Below are 23,932 nucleotides of genomic sequence, written 5' to 3' on the forward strand. Positions count from 1 at the left end.
TTTACTTTCTAATAGACTTTAGGTATGAAACAAATTAAGTAAATGCTTTTAGCCTCTTCAGCAGTCTCAATCAAGGCAGATATGAGTTTTGTATAAAGTAGACTCTCAAAATGTTGTTTTCTCATTTCATGAAATTCTGGTTTCCATCCAAAGATGCAAGCCACTAGTTTTTTCAAAACAAAAACTAAGCAATCAAAAACCAAACAGAAAACCGAGTTCAGAACACATTGTGTGGAGCTTTTTAAATTAAAAAGTTAGGAGTTTATTAAGCATAATAAAGTAACCACAGCATGTTAATCCTGCATTAAGAAATCAAATTTTATATTCAAGTATCTGTATCAGTGTGATTTAACAGTTGCCAGCTAGTGTGACTTGACCTGGATTTAACAAAATAAACAGATTACAGATGCATAACAAGATTAAAACCAGAGATTTAAAGTAACGTTTCACATCTACTGATGTAAATTAAAGACTTCCAGTGGAATTTGGTGCACCGTATCTAGGAGCTGTACTTAGAAGTCATTTCAGTGTTGAAATCATAGCTTTATTTTTAAAATCACTTTCACAGCCAGTGTGACCTACACTGCTGTGGTGATGCTTCTTTATAGGTACCCTGTCCCTTTCAGAAGACTCAGGAGTACAGTTTGAAGGGCAGAAATCTCGGCTCTCATTAAACATTTACCTCTTGTTTACTTTCTTGTATATTTTAGCTGGAATCAGGTTTCTTCTTGTATGTTAATCATGGTAATGTCCCCTTAAGGCAGGGGAATTGCATTCCCTCCCTTCAAGTCTTGAGAGGGGACTGGTGGCAAAGCTGACTCTGGTGATAAGATGTGTGCAGACCATGGCTGGAATTAGCCTGGTGTGGGTGGAAACTGGCTGTAACCATCCAGTGTAGCCCTGTAGTAGAAAGAAATTATTGTAGAGAAGGAGAAAAACAAACAAACAAAACCCAACAACCCAGTCACCACCTGGGACTGGTGTGGAAGTCATTCCTACAGCCAGGACCCAACTTATGAGGTAATAATGTAAGCAGCTGGATTTCTGAAACAAATTTTTTTTAAGGTTTTGCCCATGCTTCCCCTGTGAGTTCAGCTTAGTAGGGGTGATACTAAACCAGTAGCAGGAGAAATACTTGACTCCAGAGCCCAGAGCAGCAGTGCTGCTTGGCAAAGGGAGCTTCAGGATTGTACCAACCACTTCCTGTCTTGCAGACTCAATTTGTTCTCTAATACCAAGGATTGTGGAGGCCTTATTGTTCCCAAGGGTGCTGCCTCTTCACGTCTTTCCTCTCAACAGCAAAGCATTAGAGCAGTGCTGGCCAAAGCCACATCGTGGTGTCAAGGGATGGTTAATAAAAGGCTTTGAACAAGTGCCAAGAGAGCCCATCCACTGAGGACATGGAGCACACACAGCCTGTACCACTCCCCTGGGTATAAACTCTGTGTGTGTGATCCTGACTGCTGACAGCAGGCTGCTTACTGACTGCTGCAAGAGAAGCATTTTAATGCAACCGTGGGGTTTTTTGTTTTGGTTTTTTGGGGTTTTTTTCATTTTTTGTTTGTGTTTTGGTTTGTTTGTTTTGATTTTTCTGTAAAACTTTTCCTTGGGGTGAGCCCTTGTGCTGGGTCAAGCCTGCCAGCCCTGTCCCCTCCTATGGTGTTAGTGAGAATACAGGCATTGCCAGCTACTGTTGAGACATCACTCTTGAGCTGAGGAAGTGTCAGGATTTCAGGGAGTTTTTACAAACTGCTGCTTTTTAGTGAATCCAAAGCCGCCAGTGATTGGCAGAGCCAGAAAGTGAAAATATTTTTCTAGTTGACATCATTGCAGTGTAATTATTCCTGACAGCACAGCAGTTTTCCTGTTGGCTACTGGAGTTTTTATAACTGTGACTTTTCTTTCTATGCCCCTAAATAATATTGTTTAATATAGCTCAAGTTTCTCCTGTCCTATCTAAGGACTGGGAGTTAAGAGTTGTTTGCTGCTTTTTTCTCCGGATTCACCTGTCTTAAAAATTGGTGTGTAGTAAACAGCTGTTGACTTTGCACCAAAAGTGGTGGTGTTTGTACCTTTCTAATGACAAGAAGAGCAGTTGGAGGCAGAACAAGCTTCTCCTAGGGGCACTGACTCAGGCTATGGATGGAGCAGAGTACATGAAGTTCTCTTGTGAATTTGTCACAGATTGCACCGAAAGATTTTCTTTGCTCTTGACCCAGTCTACTGAAGTAGCTCTCAAAGCTGGTCCCCAGGCAAATTGTCAAAAATCTCCATAAGATGATTCAGCCCAACTACCTGTGGTGTGGGCAGGAGCACAGTCCCTGCTCTCCTTCCTCACTGTCTGGGATTGATTTTGATGCTAGAGTTGAGCATCAGTTGGGGAGCAACTAAAGAGCAGAAGTGGCTCTGGTGTAAGTGCACTTGGTGACTGAACAAAAGTGAGTGTTTTAGTCCCCCCTGGCTTGCACATCTTTGCTAAGGAGGGCTTGCTGAAGAGCAATGCATTGTCCCAAAAATTCTGCAGACCAAATTGCTAGCTGGTGAATTTCTTAAGGAAAAAGATTCCTGCAAACCAGGCAACTGAGGCTTAAGCAAACAGTTTTACTTGAGATTGTGTAGAAGCGAGGGGTAGGTTATCTTTTTGCAGCCTCTGATAGCTCCAAAGTCTAAATATGACTAAATGCTGAAACTGCCCCCTGTAGCAAACACTTTGGAGAACCAGGGCAGAAGTTGAGGAGGGGCAGGAGTGCCTCTGGTTCTTGCTCCTGGGCAGTTCTCTCTGCCTCTGGTGCAGGGTCCATACGTCCCTCCCCATGTCTCTGCCCCAGAGCAGATCATGTGTGACAGCACCCTGGGATGGTTTCTGTGCTAAGCCTTGGATCTGAGCTAAAGGGTGGTTGCTTTTTAATTCTGAAAATTGGATTAGTCCCCCTTGCATTATCTTGCATTACCACCCTTAAATTTTACCTTCTTTCATAATTTTAAACTAGTTTTGACACTTCTGGATGTTAGACTGGTTTCTGAACAACTTGAGTCCAGCCTGCCTGCTGTGCTGCTTTATGTTAACTGCATTTCACACAGTGGGGAGGAAACCAGTTGTGAATTTGGAAAAGCCTGAGATTCAATACTCTGCTGAAAATTGTGTGGTCTCAGTGGATGGAAAAGAAATCCCCCAAGAAATCTGCCTGTAACTACTTCTTGATACAATTTTTTTCCCCTGAGCCAGCTCTGGGCCACATTCACTTCCTATACCCACAAGACCTGAAGGGTCTCAGTCCTGCATGCATGTTTTAGAAAGTGGAATCTAGCTTTAGTTGCAATGAGTGTAAAGCTTTTGAAACCTCAGAGGTAACAAAGCTCAAGTTTTTCTTGGCTGTCTTTTGTATAGTCTTCATTTTGCATTTTGGATCTAATAGTGAAATTCAGGTACAGGCAGAGTCGGCTTTGGAAAGGATTCTTGGCTGCTATACTTGTCTACCCTTACACTTCCTAACTGTTCACTGGCTGTGCAAAGTAATTCTGGGGTAGTCTGAAGTGTGAGGAGAAGGGATAAATGAAAGCAAGGCAGTTGTTGCACATGACAGCAGCTGGGACTGAAGTGGTACAAACCGGCACGTGCTTCCGACACAGCTTTGTTTCTAGAGTGTCCTGAAATTTTTCTGAGTCCTACAGTGCCCAATGCATGGATTTTTCCCTAGATCCTGCTCTCTGCTTCATCCTGGCCTCCTGATTTGCAGTTGTGATGGGCCACAGCTTTTGAAACTTAAGGCAAAAGGCAGCAGTTCTGCTGCTGCTTTCAAGATGTACGTGGAGTGCATAATTTTGTTTATTCATGTGGATGTAGACTCATGAAACATCAGGAAAAAATTTTTGAAAGTATTTCTACCCTACTAAGGGAAGAGAAGAGTAATAATATGCAAGATACTAAAATTCTGAATGGAGGCAGTTATGGAAGGCAAGTACTTCTACTCATAAAAGAATGTAACCTTAATAAGAATAAATGTCACTAGGGACAAGAACAAGATTGCTGTTCTCTTGCTTCCTTAAGAGACTACTCTGAACTTTCCTCTCTTCCGTGCCAGCACAGCAGCAGTTTAAGCTGTACACTGGTGCTGGTCATTTCCCTGAAGTTTTAACTTGCTGTTCTCTTTTATTCTGCTTGGTTGGTGGAAATGTACTAATGGGTTTCAGTCTCTAACTCTTATTTATACAATTACAGGAGAATGTTATACATCTTGGGAATCCCTGGAAACACATGTTTCAGTTCACATTGGACTTATTTTGGTTTTGAATGCAAATAATGGATTGAAACTTCATTGTTGCCTCTCAGTTGGGAGCCCTTTGGCCTGTGTAAGAAGCAGCTATTAATTTATCCCTTCTGTACTGATCAAACATGTATTTTCATGTTTTATAAGGCTTCCTCAGTTTTGTCCTTTGTGTTAATATTGTCCACTGCAGTTCTGCTTGCAGTGATTTTATACATTTGTTACACAGCAGCTAAGATCTGCTGCAGAACAAGTGTGCATGAACGTGTCACCTCTTCCCGAGGGGAACCAGCAAGTCATTAAATTTGCTGCTGCTCTGTACTGGTGGTTGTTTGGCTTCAAAATGCTGGCAGGGTAGCAGTTTCTTAAGGTCAATGTCCCTTTATACCACATAACAATCTCAATTGCTTAAGGATTAATTACTCACTGGGTATTTGGTACTTTCCCAGAAGGTGCAAAAAGGAGGTGTACAGAAAACCAGTAATCAATCCAGTGCAGATGGGGAAAAAAAAAAAAAAAAAAAAATTGAAGAAGGGATCAAAACGTGCACTAAAGAGTATCTGTCCTTCTCTTTCTGCAGAGGCTCTTGCAGCACATCTGCTGCTCACCTGCCCAGCTCCTGCAGGTTGGTTTAGATTGATGAAATGCCAGCAGTGACATTTGCTACAGCTTAACTTAAGGTCTCAGAGGCTTCAGTCACACAAGATAGGAGTGATCAGTCTGTATTGTTTGTTTTCTTTTTTTCCCCTCTCCCCTAACCTACCCCAATAAGCCTTTAAAGTTCAGGATGGATAAATGAGGGCACAGTTCAGCTTCCAGACTCGGTGCTGTGCCCTCTCCCTCTCAGCACTTCAGTCCCACTGTTTACCTCTCTTCCTTAGATCCAACTTGCCCCCGGGTTTCAGTGGACCAGAAGGTGTGTTTAATCTTATTTTGCAAACTTTGTGGTTTTAAAAAGCCGTGTAAGATCCCTGCTTGCATAATAAAGCTTTGCTGGTGAGTAAGGGGAATTTGTCAAGAAGTTGGTAGGAGCTTAAGGACAGGGAAGGACAGATTTTACACCCCACTCCCCTCCCTCTCTCTGTTCTCCTTTCAAGATTATTTACCAAATCATTCCACGGATTTCTTCCCTTCCCTCAATTACATAGCAAGGAATACAGGGCCTTCAAATGACAAGATTAATGAAGAACTCAGTAACTAAGGGGTCTGTCTGTCTTGTTCTGAAGCCAAGTTTCCCAGCACAGTCCTTTTAAGGGAGAAGACAGCTCCGTCTGGCCCTGCAGTATCTTTTGCCTCAAGTAACTGCTGAAGTGTGGAGCAGGGTTGTAAGGTCATTGGTTTTACTCTGTTTCTACCAAAAATGTCAAGCGATCAAGCTTTGGCAGAATTGGATACCATGGAGTGTGGTCAGTTCTGACTCAGCCCTGATGGAATTTTGCCAGAATAACGATTGTGTGTTGTTGTAACTATTTTGTCTATTATGTATCTAAACGAATATATAAGTAACTATTTTTGTCAAATTGTACTTATACAAGTAAGAAAGTAGGTTGAAATCTGCTAAGTGATGGCACATTTATTCGTTTCAGCCCTTAGGAAAAAGGAGGATGTGCTTTGGTAGAGTCTTACTTTTTGTAGTGAAGTTCCTGCCTTGAAACAGATAAACTGTTTGCTCATTCTGCTTTACATTTCCAGGCTCCCTTTTCATTAAGCTTTTACACATTTAATTTTTTTTTCTTCCTTTTTCTTCCATTGTATAATTGGAAAATAAATGACTGAGAACCTAAGCTTCACACCCAGGAGCTGCTTTGTGTATTCTCCTCATACTTGCTTAAAATAAATTTAGGTGTTACACAGAAAACTGTAAAACTCATATTTTATTCTGGTTTGTGGGGGGAACAGTGAGCTCTGCTGGATCTCTGAGCTGGGGGACCCAACCCAGTGATGCACCTGAAGTGACATAAGGTTGTGGCAGCACAGTAATTGTACTTCATTTGAATTTGGCTTCAAGAAGGATTTTAAGGATTTGGAAATAGCTTTCTGTAGCAATGTTGACTGTGGAGATGTTTTTCAACACTGGTGAAGGGTTGCATGTCAGGTTGCTTTTGAAAGTGATTTCTGTGACATTAAGAATGACACTCTGAATGAGGAAGCAGAAGCCTGGCAGTCTTGTTTCAGTATCATTGGAGTTTCTTTCCTTTTTTGAAACATACTGAAAACCCAGGTCTTTGTTCTTTTACTGAATTTCAGACTTAGCTTATGGGGAACTCATGTCATGGTCTCAGTGTTTCAGTCACCCTCATTTCAGGGTGCCAAATGTTTTGCAGTCAGCTACTGGAGAAATAATAGAGCACAGCAAACAGACCTGCAATACCTTTCCAGGGTAAATGTTTTGTGTGTATTCTGTAGCTGTGTAAAGAGGGCCATTAGGCCAATAAGTGACACATTCAGTTTCACATGGGAAGTTTATTTTAGGTTTATGGTTTTCTGCTCCAGTATATCATCTACAATACCATCAGCTCTCTCTGAACAATGCCTTCTGGGTATGTTTTTATGTTTTTGACACTTGTAGCAGCAAATAGATGTTTCCCAGTTTCTTTATATTTCATACCCACAGTTTGTCTTCTTTCAGTCTGCACTCTTTATTTAGTCTGCCTACAGTCTCTGGTACCTGGATGCAGTTTTATTTTCTGTCCAGTAGCTTTTCCTCTCTCTTTTTTGGGCTACAGCAATGCCAGTCTATTTAAACAAACACTCAAATACTGTGCTGTATTTGTGTGTTGTCAATTACTGGAACACCATGATGTTGCAGTTTTCCTTCTTCCAACTGGAATACTGAAATGATCCTGCAGGTTTCATCATACATGTCCCCTAATGCTGATAGCAAAAGGCTTCTTGCTCATTCTTCAGGATGGCCAAACATACCAGAAGCAGAGAGAGCACCCTGCTTATACAAAAGCCTGAAAAGCCTTAAGAGCTTGTGTACTTGTAACAAATAATTACTGTCAAGGCATTGGACTTAAACTGGGGCAAAATTTCATATGCTCATCAGAAGCAGAAGTGTTAGTGAGTAGCAAGCATTTAAAAGTGCTTTTATTAGTTGGTAATGTGATGAGTTTTTCATGCTGTGTCTTCAGACTTGGGCACAGATTTCAGTTGTAAGAATCATGTAAGCTTAAATGGCCTTTCTGGACCTCAGTGTAGAAGAGCATTGAGAGGAGGCTTTGAACAGATCAAACACCAGCTGAGGTGTTTCTAGACTGTGTAATGAGAGGAAAAGCAATTGGGGTATTGCTGGGACCATAAAGAAAATACAAATAAGTCCTTATCCCCAGAACCTAGTAAAACATTTTGAAGTACTAGTGACAGAAACCTCTCTGTAAGCAGGTTAATGAGGTATTCACATTGTTCCCACAAATTATAAGTGAACTGAAATACAACAAATATGGAAGGCTAATAGATTTATCTGGAAAAGCTATTGCTGACCAGAAATTGGTGCTGCCAGGTGTTAATTTACCAGTTATCTCAATTTAGGAGGAAAGAGAAGGACCAGATTGTTGCTCACGTCTTTTTTTCCTCAATTCTTGAAAGAAAAAAAAAAAAAAAGCAAAATGATGAAAATGGAATAACATTAAAGTGGGTGGTGGGATAAAAATAACACAATAGCATCCTGTATCATGCACCAGTGGTACTCTCCTGAAGAATATTGGTAGCTCTACTTATTGGGCATGCAAGAACTTCTCTCTGTGATTTCAGTATTTTATTAGAAGATTTGCTGTCAAAGCTGAAATACTAATGTAGGAAGTTGGCCTGTTCCCCTTGATGGTGATATGTAAGTAATCTTTTTTGGGGAGGTGGGTGTGGAGAAAGGTATTAAAAAATGTTCTACAAGCAATTGAATTTGTGTTGTGAATTAAAACAGCCCAGTCCCACATAATTGTGTTTTTTCCACCAGAGGAACCTATTAATCCAGGAGTCATTCTCCTTATGAAAGGACACCTTTCACCTTTGCTGCCCCTTGGCACTCTCCAGGTGGCTTTCTTTTACTTCCTCTTACTTCACCTCTGTTCTTGTCATGCTGTAGTTGGAGATGCTGAACCTTTTACAGCTCTGTTCTTGGCTAAAGAGTAAAACTGCAGTGTTCCAGCAGTGTGTACATTGCAAACAGGGCTATGATTCAGCCTTTCCCCAGAGACCGAGCGGTGGAGCGAAGGTGGAGGGGGCAGGGGCATGGACACAGGACAAAACAGCCACAGACTAAAAGTGCTCAGACTTCCCCATCCTTAAATCAGGCATCCTCATAATTAAACAGAGTCAAGAGATGAATCAACACACAGAAATGCAGAGCTGCTTCTGATTGTTGGAGGTACAGGGGGAATGGCAGGAGTAGTACAGGACCACAGTGAATTTTTGGAGACATCCCAGGCTCAGCATTAACAGAGTTCCAGTGCCAGAGATATCAAGCTTTCTAGAACAGAGGAGATGCTAAAAAACTCTGGGTTAGAGAATACTGAAGGGAAAGCCTTAGGGGGATAATGGATCTTTGCCCAGTGAGCATAACCCCTGTCCCCACTGTAACCTTGATGCCAAAGACTTTTCGATTCCTGAAATCCTTTCAATTTCACACGAGCTTCTGGGAGTTTGAACTTTGCTCACAGTAAAGAATGGATTTTGCTAATGCTCTGGGTGAAGGAGTAGTATTTATCTCCTTGTTTAGTGTTCAAGGGAGCACTCATTCTTAATGGAAGACATAAAAGGCAGGAAACAAATATGAATGTGATAATGTCTGACCTCATTCTGTAGCTTATGTGAGGCTGGACCTAGGAACTGCTAATCAGCTGCAGGCTGGGAGAGTTACTGGAGTCTGGGAGATTCTTCTAGGAATCAATATGCTAAATATAAAAAAGGAGAGAGATTACAGGAACACTTTAGTTGGTTGTTTCTCTGTTGATGAGGTTTCCTGGAGGTGCCTTGCTGTATCTTTAAATTTTGCTCCCAGGTCAGTCATACGTTTCCTAAGTAGTTCAGTACTGGTTTCTGTGAAGTGGGGAAGTAAACTGGAATGAAATGGCTAAACTTGTTTCATGTCAACCACTAAATAACCATGAGCTTGGACTCCTAGATAAAGCCAGTCTGGAACAAAGCATTTTCGTGTGAATGTAAGAATAATGATGTACTTCTTAATGACCCAGTCTCCTGAACTTCATCCAGCTCTACTCTCAAAAAGAGACATACATATTTCAGCTCAAGATTGGTTAATAAACTCTTTTGAAGTCTTAATTCGTAACCTACTTCATGGCATTGTATCAGAAGGCAACACCACTGAGTCAGAATACTAGGCAAATACTCCAGAATAATTTAATTCTTCAGAGATGTGTCTGGGAGGTAACACACACAGCTCCATGGAAGTACTGAGTTTAAAGTGGTGTCCATTGTGAGAGCTGAAGTGCCCATCCAGCCTTAACTGCATTTTAAAAGCTCTCCTGCCAATTTTTACCTTCTGCTTCTGAGACCATGGACACAACCTCCTGTTCCCAGCAGCTTTGGGCTGCTGTTTAGCCAGAATACCTGTATGGAAGACCTTCCTGCCAGTGTCCTTTGGCAGACAGGAAAAGAAAGCTGAGCAGGGATGAATACCACAGCAGAGATAGTTTAACTGGTCAGGGGTTTTCTGGTTGGTTTTTTTTTGTTTTTTTTTTTTTCTCTGTGGTAATAGGCTTTAATTGTCTAAAAATACCAAATTCTTGTAGGCAGTGCAGAGGATTGAGGAAATAGATGTCTGACTCCAGCATTTCCAGAGTATAGCTCTGGAACTACTTATCAAGAGCAAATATTAATTTCAGCTGGAAAACACAAGTCACCTGGAAGGGAAATCCAGTGATGAAGGTAAAAAACTGTTCTGTTTTGTGCTTCTTTTTTTTTTTCCCTCTCCCTGTGAAAAACAGTTTTGTGGTTCTGAGCATTAAACAAAATAGCATTGAGCTCAGTTGCACATTTTTCATCGATTGGCTGGGAGAAAAAAAATTACTCAGTGCTGCTTAAAAAGTAACTGTGTTATAAAATGAGTGTACATAGTTCTGTGTATAGCATCATGCTGTTTTTTCTTGCTATTTACCTATTCATCAAGTGTAAATAGATGGCTGTTCACTTCAGCCAGTGCTTTAGGAATCAGTGAGTAAACTCCCCATGGAATAAAACCCAGGCAGTATGCAAACAGCCTGAGCTTCTAGCTACTGGCTGAACTGAAGAATCAAGAGTGTGAAATGCTCTGTGAAAACATTTTTGCCAGTGAAACATGTGTTGTCCTGGTGGGAAGAAGGGTACCAAGAAAACACTTCTTGACAGTTCAGAGTGTGGGTGTCCAGTCCCCACACAGTTTTCCAGAGATGCCTACAGAGCTCTGCCTGCTGCAAAATAGATTTTGCTCTTTAGGTATTTGAAAACTCTTAGGTATTTTATGCTGTAACACCAAATGTTTCACAGAACATGCCACATGCCTGGGTATCAAAATATAGAGAACTAAATCTTGTCCTTTGAGTGCTTGTACTGTGTACAGCAGAGCACTAGGAAGTGTTGCCAAGTTCAGGAGGATAGAGGAAGGATGAGGAAGGGAAGTTGGAGGCTTGAATGTCAGCATTTGTATGTTGTTTTGTGTTGTCTTCCTGCAGGTGTATGAAAACAATACCTGAAGTTACAGAAAACAATAGATTAAAATCATATTCTGTGGCAATATGTGGATATGCTTCCACTAAAACCTGGTGAATGTTATAGGAGGTTATAGGAGCTGGTGTCAGTTAAGGAGAAAAAGGAATTTGTGGTGAAAGACTTGGGAGTCAGGAGGATGAAGCTTATTCCTGGCTCTGCTGTGCACTTCCCATGTGACTGAAAGTCACAAAATCATTGTGTTGCAGTTTCCTATTCTTAGTGCAGGAATAGTAACGTTTTTAGAGGCACTGTAACTTCTTTGTAATTAAGCATTAGTACCTTATATCCAACATTTGTGGTGGAAATTCTGGTGCTATTATCTGAAAACGGTTGCCAAAGTCAGCACAGCCTTTTAGTTGCTTTGAGAAGCATGTTAAAAAAAACAAGAAAACCCCACCAAAAATGGTGGAAGTCTTTGGATATGCACAAATTCTTCCTGACATTACAGCAACCTTGGCTGTAAATGATAGATGTGCCTTTTGAGGGCTTAGTTCAGCCTCAGCTCCTTTTGGTCTTCTTACAAAGAACATTTAAGGTCCTAAAGATGCTTGTAAATGAGTTTATTTACAATTCAGCTCTGTTGCTTTTTCTGTGCTGGGTCAATCTCCTTGGTGCTATGAAGGACTTTATTGTACAATGGAGTTGTCAGTGAGGATGGGAAACGTCACTTGGAGTAGAAATTGATATGAATAAAATTACTGTTTTCTTCTGGATTTGCTCAAGTGCCACCTTCCATTTCTGACCCGTTCCTTAATTTGGACCTGTCCTAACCTGTGTAGGTGGTTACCAGCAGAAGATACTCATTGCAGCTGTTATGCTGGAAATTCTTGGTGGGGCTGTTGTCCGAGGGCAGTGTCTCCTGCAGAGGAGAAGCATGAGGAGAGAATTCCTGATCCTTTTTCTTTTTTTACCCTTTCTTTTCCTCTTCCCTCATTATTTTCCCTTTCCCTTGCTGTGTGCCTGTCATGTTGTGCACTGCTGGGGATAAGAATAAGGTGATTTTAATTGGAACAGCAGCTGCTTTGTCTAGACTAGATACTTAGGGAAGTAGTAGTCTAAATTCCAGGATTCATCAGGTCTAACATTTCAGCTTTGTGCTCTGTTCCTGTATCCTTAAGGATTTGACATGAAATACTTAGAGGCATAGGAAGCCAGGTTTCCTGTCTGCCAAGTAAGATGGGACTTGCTGTAGCCATACTTACCTATTCAATAAGAAGGGTTGCATTTCTTCAAGGTCTGTAAAGCACTTAAAGGTCGTTGAATTAAAGACCATATAAATGCAGCTGTTGCCAAGATGAATTAACTTGTGCTGCAGGGACAATGAATTCATTGAGGACCTCTGAAACTAAGACTTTTTTTTTTGTGACCAATTTTGAATCACAGAAAACACTGGTATGGGGTGGGTAACAATGCAGAGGTTCATGAGGGAGGCATGGAGTTTTCTCCCAACTTAATTGCTTAATTTTTTTTTGCCTCTCTGCTTGCAGATTCTCACAAACACAAAGATAAACACAAAGACCGAGAACACCGGCACAAAGAGCACAAGAAGGACAAGGAAAAAGACCGGGAAAAGTCCAAGCACAGTAATAGGTGAGGAAAAAGTCAATCAAGGCCTCATGAGCTAAAACACTGCTGCACATGCAGTCTTACAAGAATTACTCTGATAATACATGAGGATGGAATTGTTACATTTTGAGTGTGGTTTATGTGAGTGTAGGTGCTTTAAGCCTAACTTCTGTCATTGCATGCATTTCCATGTGTGTAACCCAAGTAGTGTATCTTGCAAATGTGAGACAGTGCTAATGTGGAAACAGTTATTATAGCTTAGCATTAGTAAAGGCTCTGAAAACTAGTTTAACCCCACCTTCATGAAGGCTGATCAGTTTCATTCACAATCTTTTGTGTGTGTGTGGTTCCAGTTTGTCAGAAATGTGGAGCTCTCTGGAGTGTTGTTACAAACCAAACTGGTTTGGCAGAGGTTAGCCTGGTGTGACTATTAAGCCTCCCAATAATTAGAATTGTCTGGAAAGATGGTCCCCCAGAATGATGATGATGATGTCCTTGGCCTGCTACTACCATGGCTGAATATCTTAACACTGAGAAGGGGTGTCAGGAACTTCTCCTGGGTTAGATGGTGAATTTGAAAGGGCTGCATACTGGTTTGCCTGATACAACTGGTACCCTGCACTGCCATGGGGAAGGCATTTCATGCCAGTCACCTCCCATATCATCCACACTGAACATAAACACTTATTTACTCTGTGCTTACCTGTAGCTCTTGAGGTGGTGGTGAATTCCACAGCCCAGTTGATGATGTAGCCTAGGCTGTGAACTGCAAGAACTGGGATGTGCAGGTCTGTCTGTGGTGGTTTGGTGTGACAGAGCACAGGGCAAGTAAGTCCTACACAGGATGTTACTCAGAAAAGATTCTCTAGTTGTAACACAGGGTGTGCAAGTGCCACAGAGGCTGAGTTGTCAATGAAACTTGCAAAAACAATCCCTGGAGGGTAAGTTTCTGTTGCAACACTTGATGAATGAAATAGTGTTTATGCTGTGGCTAAGCAAGTGTTATTAACTAGCTGCTGTGCAACTGAGATAACACAATCTAAAAATGAATAAAACAGTTTGTGATAACAGTGTTTCCATTAAAAAAGATGTACATCAAGAAGGAGAGAGTCCATGCTGAGCAGTGGGTTTGTTCTATTGGGGTCATGCTTTGATTTTTTAGTGACCTTTTGAGAAGTTACACAACCTTACTGTCTCATAATTTTTTTTTTTTTTTTTTTTTACTTTTTTTTTTTTTTCAAGTAAATGGTTGACAATAGGGACAAAAATCTAGGCCAAGTAACTTGCAGCATTTACTGGTTTCCATAGTAAAGATGAAATGCTTTGGGCACGTTATTTGTATTCTTCATTGCTCACACATCTCTATTTTCTTGACTTCTGATTTTCATTTTTCTGCTCTTCATGCACCCTGATATTGGCTATTTCACATCTCCAAATCTTCATTGCTTCACTTGGAGAAACATTCTTAGCAATCTTAGCAAAATACATCATTTTGTAAGGAGTCATGCAAGCACTACCTTTCAGTTTCCAGGATTCATTAATGATTTGGCCTCATTTGTGTAGGAGTTGGAAATAGTGTATTTTTAACTGGAAGAACTAATCATGTCATGTAACTTCAGTCTGCATGTTCCTGATTGTGTAAACAACAAATATTAAAACAGCTGAAAGGAGGTAAGAACGACTGAAATGTTCTGTGAGGTGTAGCTCATGAGCTGGTGTAATCATCATGATGTAATTCCTTTCTCCCTAGAGTTTTGTCTTGAAATCCCTGTGAGAAAGCCATGATGTTTTCTAGGCACTGTGCCTAAAGCTTCCAGTCTCTATTAAGTGTTCAGTTGTCCTGTGAGCACAAGATACTGCACCTTTGAGTCCCAGAACAGGGTCCAGCTATGTGGATGGTGTGAGTGATGCACATGCAGGGGTTTGTTCAAGGTGTGTTTGGGGGAGAGATTGCATCATACTGGTTTGCTCCTCAGGCCCCTTCACTGCCCCAGGCTCAGTGCACTGAGCTCTTGGAAGTTTTCTCTAGTGTGTGTTCTGCCTTTCAAAACTGCCACCTTAAAAATGAATGTAACACAGTGCTGAGTCATGAGATCTGGTCTTGCAGGTGGTACTCCAGGAAGATAATGTGTGTGTGGACACACATGCAATGCTCTGGTTGCATCTCTCCTTCAGGATTTATCTAAAATCTTCACTGCCCCACTCCCACTCAGGGGGTAGCACAGGGTGGTTGCTGCTTGCTGTGTAAAGCCAGCTGACTTCTAAGGAGAACTTCTTAGGAATAACTGACCTCATAATTGAAATTTAAGTATTTTCTTCCCCAAATGTGGCTGTGAGGTTTAGGTGTAGGTCAGTGTTGTGAAGGAGCTAGCAGCCCAGCAGCTGACAGGGTGGAGCTGGAGGAAGATTTATGGGGAGCAGGGAATTGCTTTGAAGGTGGCTGTTGGGAGGACCAGAATGGAGCACGTGCTTGTGGCCAGGCAACTTCCAGGTGTTCACGGGAAAGCTGTGAATAAAATAATTGGTGAGTTATGGCACAGGACAGGGAAAGACTGAAGCAAGCTGAGTTTTTTTGGGCTCCATTACTGCAGTCACTGTACATACTACTGACAGCAGCTCCTCATCACCAAGTTTGCAGCGCTCGTTGTTGCTTTTTAACAGCTCTTTGAAGCCCTTTGCAGCAAGGTAAGCAGGGAACCTTGGTGTGGTGCAAGAGGATTCCTTTCTATTTCTCCTCATCTCATTGCAGTTTGTTGTAAAAAGTCTGCTAGGTCAAAGGTCTTGCTTTTTTTAAACAAGGGTGGCATGCTGTCCCTCTGCTGTGACCAGCCAGCACCTCCTGTCTGCAGCTAAAACATCACCTGAACCCAACTGCAGGGGATGGCAGCAATCTCTGAGAGCCTCTGCCCTGCTGAGGATTGTGACAGCCATTTTCACAGGGCATATTTCTTCACTGAAGAATTGTGAAGGAAAAAAAAAACCCCACCTGTTTGTACTGAAGTTTTTCCTGTGACAGTGAAAAACAAGTGAAAAAATAACCATTACTCTGTTAGAAATTAAACAAAAAATTTCTTAGGTGACAAGAATGTGGGATTTTTATATGATTTTTACATGCATGGGGAATTTTTAAACTATTTGATAAGAGCCTGTCACCTGTTACTAAAATGGAAGATAAATCCTTTAGAAAAGTTTATCTTAGCTTACCAGAATTGCATGTAAATCTTGAAAAGATCCATTCTTTATTTCAGAAAAGCTGCTGTGTTATTGCAAAAGGGGTGCAGGATCTTTGATAATACTAAAAAAGATTGAGCCAGTGCTTTAGTAGAAATCCAAGCCATTGTTGTCAATGAAATTTGGGTTTGTACATCTCTGGCATTTTATAGAGTGCATGGAGAGTCCCCTAATTGAATTCTGAGAACTACAGTGCTGCATCAGGCATTGTATGCAGTTTAGGAGCATTGTCTGGTTGTGTTTGAAGCAGATGGTTTTTATGTCTGCCTGTAAGTGTTTGACAATTTCATTTCCTGCTCTGTACTTAAGAAAGGCTTTTAAAATAAAACCTGTATCAAGAAGGCAGAAAAACTCCAGTGCAGGCAAATAAATGTTTCCTGTAGCCATAGTCTGAAGGATCTAAACTGCCAAGTCTCAGAAATATCTATAATAGATGATTTTGGTTTCATATAGCAGAAGTGTGTGGAGTGGTATGTGGGACTTCTTAATTTTGCTTCTTGCTTTCCTCCTCTCCCACTCACAAGATGACATTTCTGTATCTTAACCACTCATTTACAGCTGTAGTAAACCAGTAAAGAACATTTGTATTCTTCAGATCTTCTCTATCAGCCCTCAAGGAAAGAAAATGCAAACCCCACTTAAAAAAAAAAATCTGTTTCAAAGAATAAATCCATATCACTATCAAGCAATACTATCAAGAAAAATGTTTCCTTTTGCTCCTCAGCCCTCTACTTCCCAATCCCCCAAAAGAAATCTAATATACATCCATTAAATATAAATACCAGTGGTTAAAAAAATACAATGAAACAAATTTGATTTGGCAATACATTTCTGATCTGGAGGAGACAAACATTTCAGACAAGTAGACCATGTGAAATAATGGGTCCTTTGAAGCCAAGGCTTGTTAGACATTGGTTTAGAAGTGTTTGCAGTAACGAGTGTCTTTCTTCTGGGTGTCTTGGGCTTTGTGCATGGAGTGTGGGCTGCCAGGAGACTGAAGAGCACAGAAATGGCTGTGACAAAGCTGGGAGTAAAGAGGCTGCTCTTGCAGCACTGATCTGTGTTGTCAGTGTGACAAGTATCTGAGCCACTGGAAGAAAAATCTTCTGTCAGATTACATATTTCCTCAGTTTACTAAATCTCTTGTGATCACAGCTTGAGATGAACACAAGTGTGGAATGCAAAAGGGATTTATAGATCTGATCCTCACTGGCATCTGCTAAATTGTTCAGTTTTGCTAGGAAAAACAGGGATTCCAAGCATTTGCTAGTCATGAATGAAAATAAATTTCGGTTCAGACTTCTTGGACACCATCTCTGATTTATTATGTGATACCAAACAGCTAAGAATTGTATGCATTGGGGCAGGAAGACACAGGAACATTTGATGTAGGGGAAAAAGCAATTAAAAAAAAAATTTAGTACTTCTTGTTCCCTGGTGCCGGTGGGTTTATTTTTATTCTGCAGTTTGAGTGCACAGTTCATGTTGGATCAGTTTTCTAATGCAACGCTGCCTACCACTAGTAAAAATTTTTTATTTTCATTTAGTAGCCTCCCCAGTTCCTGCACATCCATAGAACATGCATGCTAAGCCTGATCTGATCTTCATCTCAGTGTGTGAATTCTCCTTTCTAATATTTCTATCAGCTGATGATTATTCCAGCTTTTTATCTTGTTCCTCTTGCTGAAGGCTTGATCTATTATCTGTGAAAACTGGTGAAAAGCCTCCTTTCAACTCTAGGAAAAGCAGTTTCAGGGTGTTTTTTTTTTTTTTTTATTGTATTGCTGAAATCCCAGCAGAACCATTGGGGCTCACGTGTTCATTCCCTGAAATACCACATGATAAGCCTCTCACAGCATAAAATCCTGCAAACCACCTTAAAACGTGTCCTTCACCGCTCTGCCTTCTGTTTCTGAAGCGCTCCCTGCACAGTCAGCCCTTCCTTGGAATGCAGCAGTCCAAATGTGATCAGAGTTTTTTCCATTGATGTTGGGTTACGTCAAACAAGACGTGGGCTGTGTAACCCCTGCTCTGTCCCCATTGTGGTTTTAGATGTCACTAAAATCCCAGCTCTCTGCCATTTTACGCTTCAGTTGCGTTGTAGCAGCTCCCGAGCAGGGGAGCAAAGCTCTGCTTGCAGCAGGCTCTGTGCTTGCTAGGTAGCAGCTTCCCAGTCACAAGCTAATTACAGCAGAGAAAATGAGGGAGAGGAAATAAGAGACACTTTAGATAAAGCCTCCTTCCCAGCTTGTGATTTTGAAGCTGAAATGGAAAGGGCCTGGGAAGGGATTATAAACGTACAGAAATGGCACCTGAAGAATGCAGTGTTAAATTACTGCAAAGCTGTTGCAGTTTGAAGAAGGAAGCTGTGATCTGCACATCTGCCATTCTTTGGAAACACTTTCCACTTGTGACTTTCCCATGTGATTGTAGCCTCAACAGCTGCTGCCAGGTGCCTGCTCTCCCTTCCTCTCCTCCCTCCTGTCCTCCTACAAGCATCCTCACTGGGAAATGCATCCACGCTTTAAAGGGAAATGGCAGCTTCTGGTGCATTTAATGCTTCATGAACTTCAGCCTGAGCTCTGCAGGGCTTTCAGATGTCCCCCTTCCCACTGAAGCTCTAAATGAAAGACAGTAAGCAAGTCAGCAGAAAGGCTGTAGTGATTTAGGAGGTGCATTTCTGTTCATTTGGCCTTAGTCTAAACTGAGGCAGTACTGTGATAGGTCTCTAGTCCATGTTCTAGATGGACTGGATAGACTACATCCATGATGTAGTCCATGCTCTGCCTGTGTTAATATGGTGTCCTTGTCTACTTTGTTACCTTTAAAACAGCCCAAACAGTGCAGGTCTTCAACATTAAGAACCTTGAGATGTGTAAAACTCTTGAGTGTCTTTGAATGACTGTTGAGCTAATGGACCGGCTGAAAAGCAATATCTTATTTTATCAGCAAGACTGCTGTTTCTAAAACAGATTGTGAACAACTGGCTTATGATCCAATTGTCCTCTTTTCAGGCTAACTTGTACTGAAACTTCCCTCTGTCTTTTGGGGGTTTTGCTGTCCTGCTTCAGTGACTTCAAGCTGACTTGTTGGCAGAGGGGTATGTGCAGGAAAGGTGACAAAGGATCTGCAGTGCTCTGAGACATGATTTCAGGATAAAATTACCTGGGTCCATATGATTGTGAGACCTTTCTGTTTCATTATGTTTGGTTTCCTTAAAGAAAAGTGATTTTTCAGTTTTGAGTTGGCCAGGAAGACACTTATGATCTTGAAATCGTTCCCTGTCCTTCCTAATAATAGCTTTGGGGTTGTCTGGAAATGGCTTTCTGATAGAAGACTGGAATCTCTTCTTCAGGGTAAGGATGGCATCCTGTTGTCTTCTCTTTTCTTTTGAGATTAGTGTGGTGGTTAAATTGTGTTTCCCTGGAGGCTCACATAAGTATCTTAGCCAAATGAAAGACCAAAGCTTGCAGACTGAAGCTAATGTCTGTGCAACTTGATTTACTTTTGGAGAAAAAGGCTTCTCAGGATTGTTGCTTGAAGTCTTTGTTATCAGCACATTTCCAAATGAGGTTTTCTGGGAGGTGCAGATTTCAGGCCCTCGTAGGGAAAAGGGGTACATGCTTTGATTGTTGCACATCAAAAAATTTTGGGCGAGTTGTTGAAATCCAAGCTGTGGTTCAGTGTCTGGAAATACGCAGAGGCGGTGAGCAGACTGCTTACAAATGACAGAAGAAATTTATGTTCTTCTTTTACATTGGAGTGAGTAGCACATGAAAACAGATTTTTATCTGAGGAATTTCTCCCAGACACATACCAGGAACAGCAGCAAGCAGGACCTCGGGGCCTAGCCACCAATACTGTTGTTTTGAAAATGAAGCTGCAGAGTGAAACCGGAGACAGTTTCCTTGGGTTATCTGAGCCCACACTGCTTTGGTGAGAAATGTACTGCTTGCTGCAGAGCAAAGGGGAAGGATAGTCTTGTGATTAAAAAAATAAAAATCTTAAAAAACCTAAGACTTCTTGATTCTGACTCTGGTGGTGAAAAATCTTAGCTTGGATTGGATTTTATTCTCAATAAGATTGAGATTGGATTGCCTGGCAACTTTTCAATGTTGGTTATTTGCTCCCTTTTCAGAAAGATGTCATTTGAGCTTCTACTTAAGCATTTTAACACCTTTATTCCTGTCATAGTCTGTAAGCATTCAACACATGAGAATTATCACTGCTTTTCTAAGCCAGTGGGATTTCTGCCTTTTTCACTGTTAGCTTTGCAGGTGTAGATTGTCCTCTATTCGTTTGTTTTTAGTCATGTTTTGAGTATATCCCAGGGCTCTACCAGTCACATACTGAGAGCTAGGACTTTTGGCTGCTAGTGAGAATGAGTATGGTGCTTTTGAAAACCTGCAGTTGGTTTTGGGTTTTTTGTTTTCACTTTTTTCTGTTATTGCAAACTCCAAAGCAACAGACACTGCTGTGAACTTTACCTTAGAGAAATATCTCCATGGATTGCAGTGTGTGCAAACCACTGTCTGAGGAAAACATGTTATCTCAGGTAGGAATTAAATACGAAGAAGAAAGAAGAAAATAGACACAAGCAGACTTGCCAGTAAACCCTATGGGTCTAAGCCTTGTGAGTTTGTTACATTTTTTTCTGTGTGGTGGTACACGTGTGCAGCTGTAATAATTGTGTGTTTGTCAAATAGAGGTAAGTAATAATACACAGAGGTAATAATATGAGACATTGTCAGAATTTCCAGGTCTTTCTGAGGTTTAAAGTGATTAATGACTTGTGTATGGTTTGGGTTTTCAGAAATTCAGTGAATCTAGCTGGAGCAAAGGCAAATGAAATAGGTGTCTTGAGTCTGAGATACTACTGAGATGTCAAATCTGAGGAAGAGTAGCAGGCATCTTGTGGATTTCCGAGATCCAGTGTCAGGATGTTCTGTGTGTGCTCACATGTCCTGATCACACAGTGTACACAACACGATCTGCTGGGTAAGAATAGTCTGCAGTTGTTGAATCTTCACTCGCAGGCAACATGTGATGCTGTGTGTCTCTTTAAAAGAATTTCTAGCGTGCCAGTTGCCCTTTAAAATTTAGATTCTCCTTTACAGTTTTGTATGTAGCATAAAGAGGTTGCTAGAGATTTTAAATGAAACTGGTTTCTCTTCCTGCTGATCCTCTTGTAATGTGACACAGTACATGAGTACACTGATTTCCTTCAGAGATGGATTTTTCATGCTTTAGCTGCTTGGGCTTGGAATGCCAGTATGTATTTATTGGAGTGTGTGCTACCCTCTGAGCTTGAATAATTTAGACCTTTTGCAGGTTCAGGTCCTTTCATCCTGGTGTTACTTGAGGCTCTGCAGCTCTCCAAGGTGCACTTCTGCTGGCTTGGGTGTGGGTTGGCATATTTGTGGCTGTGGTTGCTGCCTTCTTATTCACACACAGACTTTATGGGAGATGGTTAATGTGCTGCTGGCTTTCCATGGCCATTGGACAGCCAACCCTTTTGCAGTATGGTTTTTATGATAGAAAGAAGACTTGAAGCATGTGTCATTTTTACAAATCACACTCCAACCTGTTGTTCCTGAGTTGCTGTTTCTCAGGGCTGTGTTCCCCCAGAACAGTTTGAGCTTGCACTTGAGTATTGAAATAACTGAAATACAGAACCTGCCTATTTCTAATAAAGCTTTACATTGCATTGTGTAGTCCTAAGGAGCAGCAGAGTGCATCCCAGAGAGCAGGAGTGGTGGCAGTCAAGTACCAAAGGAGTGTGAAGGGCCAGAGGAGGAAGGCTGCTTGCTTGGGTCCTAACTGTGCAGAGAGCCCAATTTCCACCTTTGTTTTTTTTTTACTTGCTTAAGCCCAGGGTGACCTCAGGGAGTCCAAACAACTTAAAAATGTGTATTGAAGGCGTGTTGAATTAACAGGCTTGCTTCTTGGCTTTCCCCAACAGTGCTGCAGAGCCTCATAGCCAGTTCTTGCCCTTTGTGTCCTGGATCTCCTGAGAGCATTTCCTCACATTAGGGCTCCAAGGGTCAAGTCATTCCATGAGGAGAAAACATTTTCCTTTGAAAACAGTCTTGTGTCTTTCTGGTTGATAAGAACTTGAAAGTGTGATCCAAATTTAGCCAAATGTCTCAGAAATCAGAAGGGGTAGAAACAAAAATTTTTAAGTTTTATTTTCTTGAAAGTATTTTTTTCTCTCTCTCTTCTGACAAAAGAATTTTAGGTATTAAACTCTCAGTACTGTTGTTCATAGTATCAGACTTGGAGTAGTAGCAAGCCAGATTCTTGCTTGGGAACATCTTAGGTGAGTTCCCATCCTGTGTGGCAGGGTCGTCTCAGCTGGGCTGCCCGTGATGGGGAGGCTCAGTTGATGGAGCAGCTCTGGCTGAGGACTGCAGCATTATTCCTGCCCTTTCTGTTTGACTTTGAGTAAACACAAGGACATCCCATATCCTGTTTGCTCTGCTTTTCCCATCTGTTTGGGAATAATAGAGATCAGAGGTTTTCTCTTTAAGTTCCAGAGATGAGAGCTGCTACAGTGACAAACTGTTGGCTGAGCAAAAGCTGGCAGAGGCATTGACAGGAGTGATGGTTCCATTCCTGTGACCTTTAACATGGTCTGGGAAAAAGAGGAAAAGCAGAGACAGTGGGAATTCAATCTAGAGTGTTGAGCTTTAGGTGTAGCAGCCATGGATTTCCTCAGGAGTCCAGGCTGACGGGGGTTTCCTGAAGTGGAGTGCTTGGCAGCCTTGGTTTTGTGGTGTGTTTCCCTCCTGTTCCTCTTCCTCCTGAGGAGAGTGGATGATGTGACAGGAGATTGTGGTAGATCTTCCTGCAAGGTGATCCCTTATTTTGCAGGATTTGTAGAGACTCTATAGCTGGAAGTTGCCTCTGTTCAGTCAAATCTCCTTGTGTTTCCCTCTGCAAACATGCTCTTCTGTCTTGCAGTGAGCACAAAGATTCCTCGGAAAAGAAACACAAAGACAAGGAGAAAACCAAACATAAAGATGGCAGCTCAGAGAAACACAAAGACAAACACAAAGATAAAGACAAGGAGAAGAGAAAGGAAGAGAAGGTAGGTGTCTCCTCTGGGAGAGACAAGAGGATGGTTCTGGTTCGTGCTGCTGACTGGTACAAGCTCTGTGGTTTAAGTGTAGCTTATACTTCCAAGTTTTTATCAACCTGGAGAAAACTGTCTCAATGCAGAGATTTGTTTTCTGTGCTAGATGGGAACTTGTAGGGGCTCTGTCTGCAGGTATTGTGAATTGAAGGAGTTCCACAGTGAAACTGTGTTCACTAGCTCCACATTTTTTCCATTGTTACTTTTCTCTTTGCCAAGCTTAGATTCAGAGAGATTCAGGGAGAAAAATCTGTTGGATCACATTCATTCTGTGCGAGGACAAACAGAGACAGGTTGGACAAACTGTACATTTAATTGCAGCCTGTTGGAGAAACTGAAGGACCAGAAGATGCTGAATTGACTAAGACTTACAGAAAATGTTGCCTTTTTGGTAGGTTACTAAGGGCTTCAAGGGATGAAGATATATATTGGTTCCTTCTGCAAGTTAAATATCCTCCCATGTTGCATGTTGCGAGAATGTGTGGTGCTCTGGACAATGCTCATCAGCTCCTGCTTCTTATCTTTTTCAGATTAAATCATCTTCTGGTGATATAAAAATAAAGAAGGAAAAGGAAAATGGTTTCTCCAGGTAAGAAATCCTGTCTATGGTCTGAAAAAACATAGCAGTTTGACTTTTCTTGAGTGCTCCATGCTTGACTCCTCTTTCTTGGTCTTGAGAAAAAAAATGGAGTGCTTTTCACCCCTTCAGATGATGTATTCTTCTCAGTTACAGGAACTGGTAATAGATCTGCTTACCTAGTAACTGCAGATGGGAGTTGTTGAATACCTAATGTCTGCTTGCATATGCTGAGTTTGTCCAAGTATTAAATAGAACATTTTTTGTTGAGTTCAGACTGAACTGTGGAATCATTGGTAGCTGGAGTTGAAAGAACGTCTGCTTAAAATTGGTACTTGAACCCTGTAGGCAGTCTTCTGGAGACAGGGCCTTGTAAAGACAGTCCAGATTGCCTCTGAGTGTCTCTTCTGTGAGTAATTACAGCCTAAAGGCTTTGAAGAGGAGTGACAAGTAAGG

The 23,932-nt window shown here is 41.4% G+C and overlaps 1 protein-coding gene across 3 annotated transcripts in view; it reads left to right on the forward strand.

The window, feature by feature from the left end:
- The window catches only part of TOP1 (DNA topoisomerase I), a 64,254-nt gene that overhangs the window by 16,100 nt on the left and 24,222 nt on the right, over positions 1 to 23,932 (forward strand). For 2 of the 3 annotated variants that reach the window (XM_071760239.1, XM_071760240.1), the window contains exons 3-5: positions 12,455 to 12,557; positions 22,728 to 22,854; positions 23,430 to 23,488. In XM_071760239.1, the coding sequence (XP_071616340.1) occupies positions 12,455 to 12,557; positions 22,728 to 22,854; positions 23,430 to 23,488 (289 nt within the window). The remainder of the gene's footprint in view (positions 1 to 12,454; positions 12,558 to 22,727; positions 22,855 to 23,429; positions 23,489 to 23,932) is intronic. The other variant, XM_071760242.1, reaches the window with a different exon arrangement.

Source organism: Heliangelus exortis, chromosome 16, assembly GCF_036169615.1.
Source record: "Heliangelus exortis chromosome 16, bHelExo1.hap1, whole genome shotgun sequence".
Lineage (NCBI taxonomy): Eukaryota > Metazoa > Chordata > Aves > Apodiformes > Trochilidae > Heliangelus > Heliangelus exortis.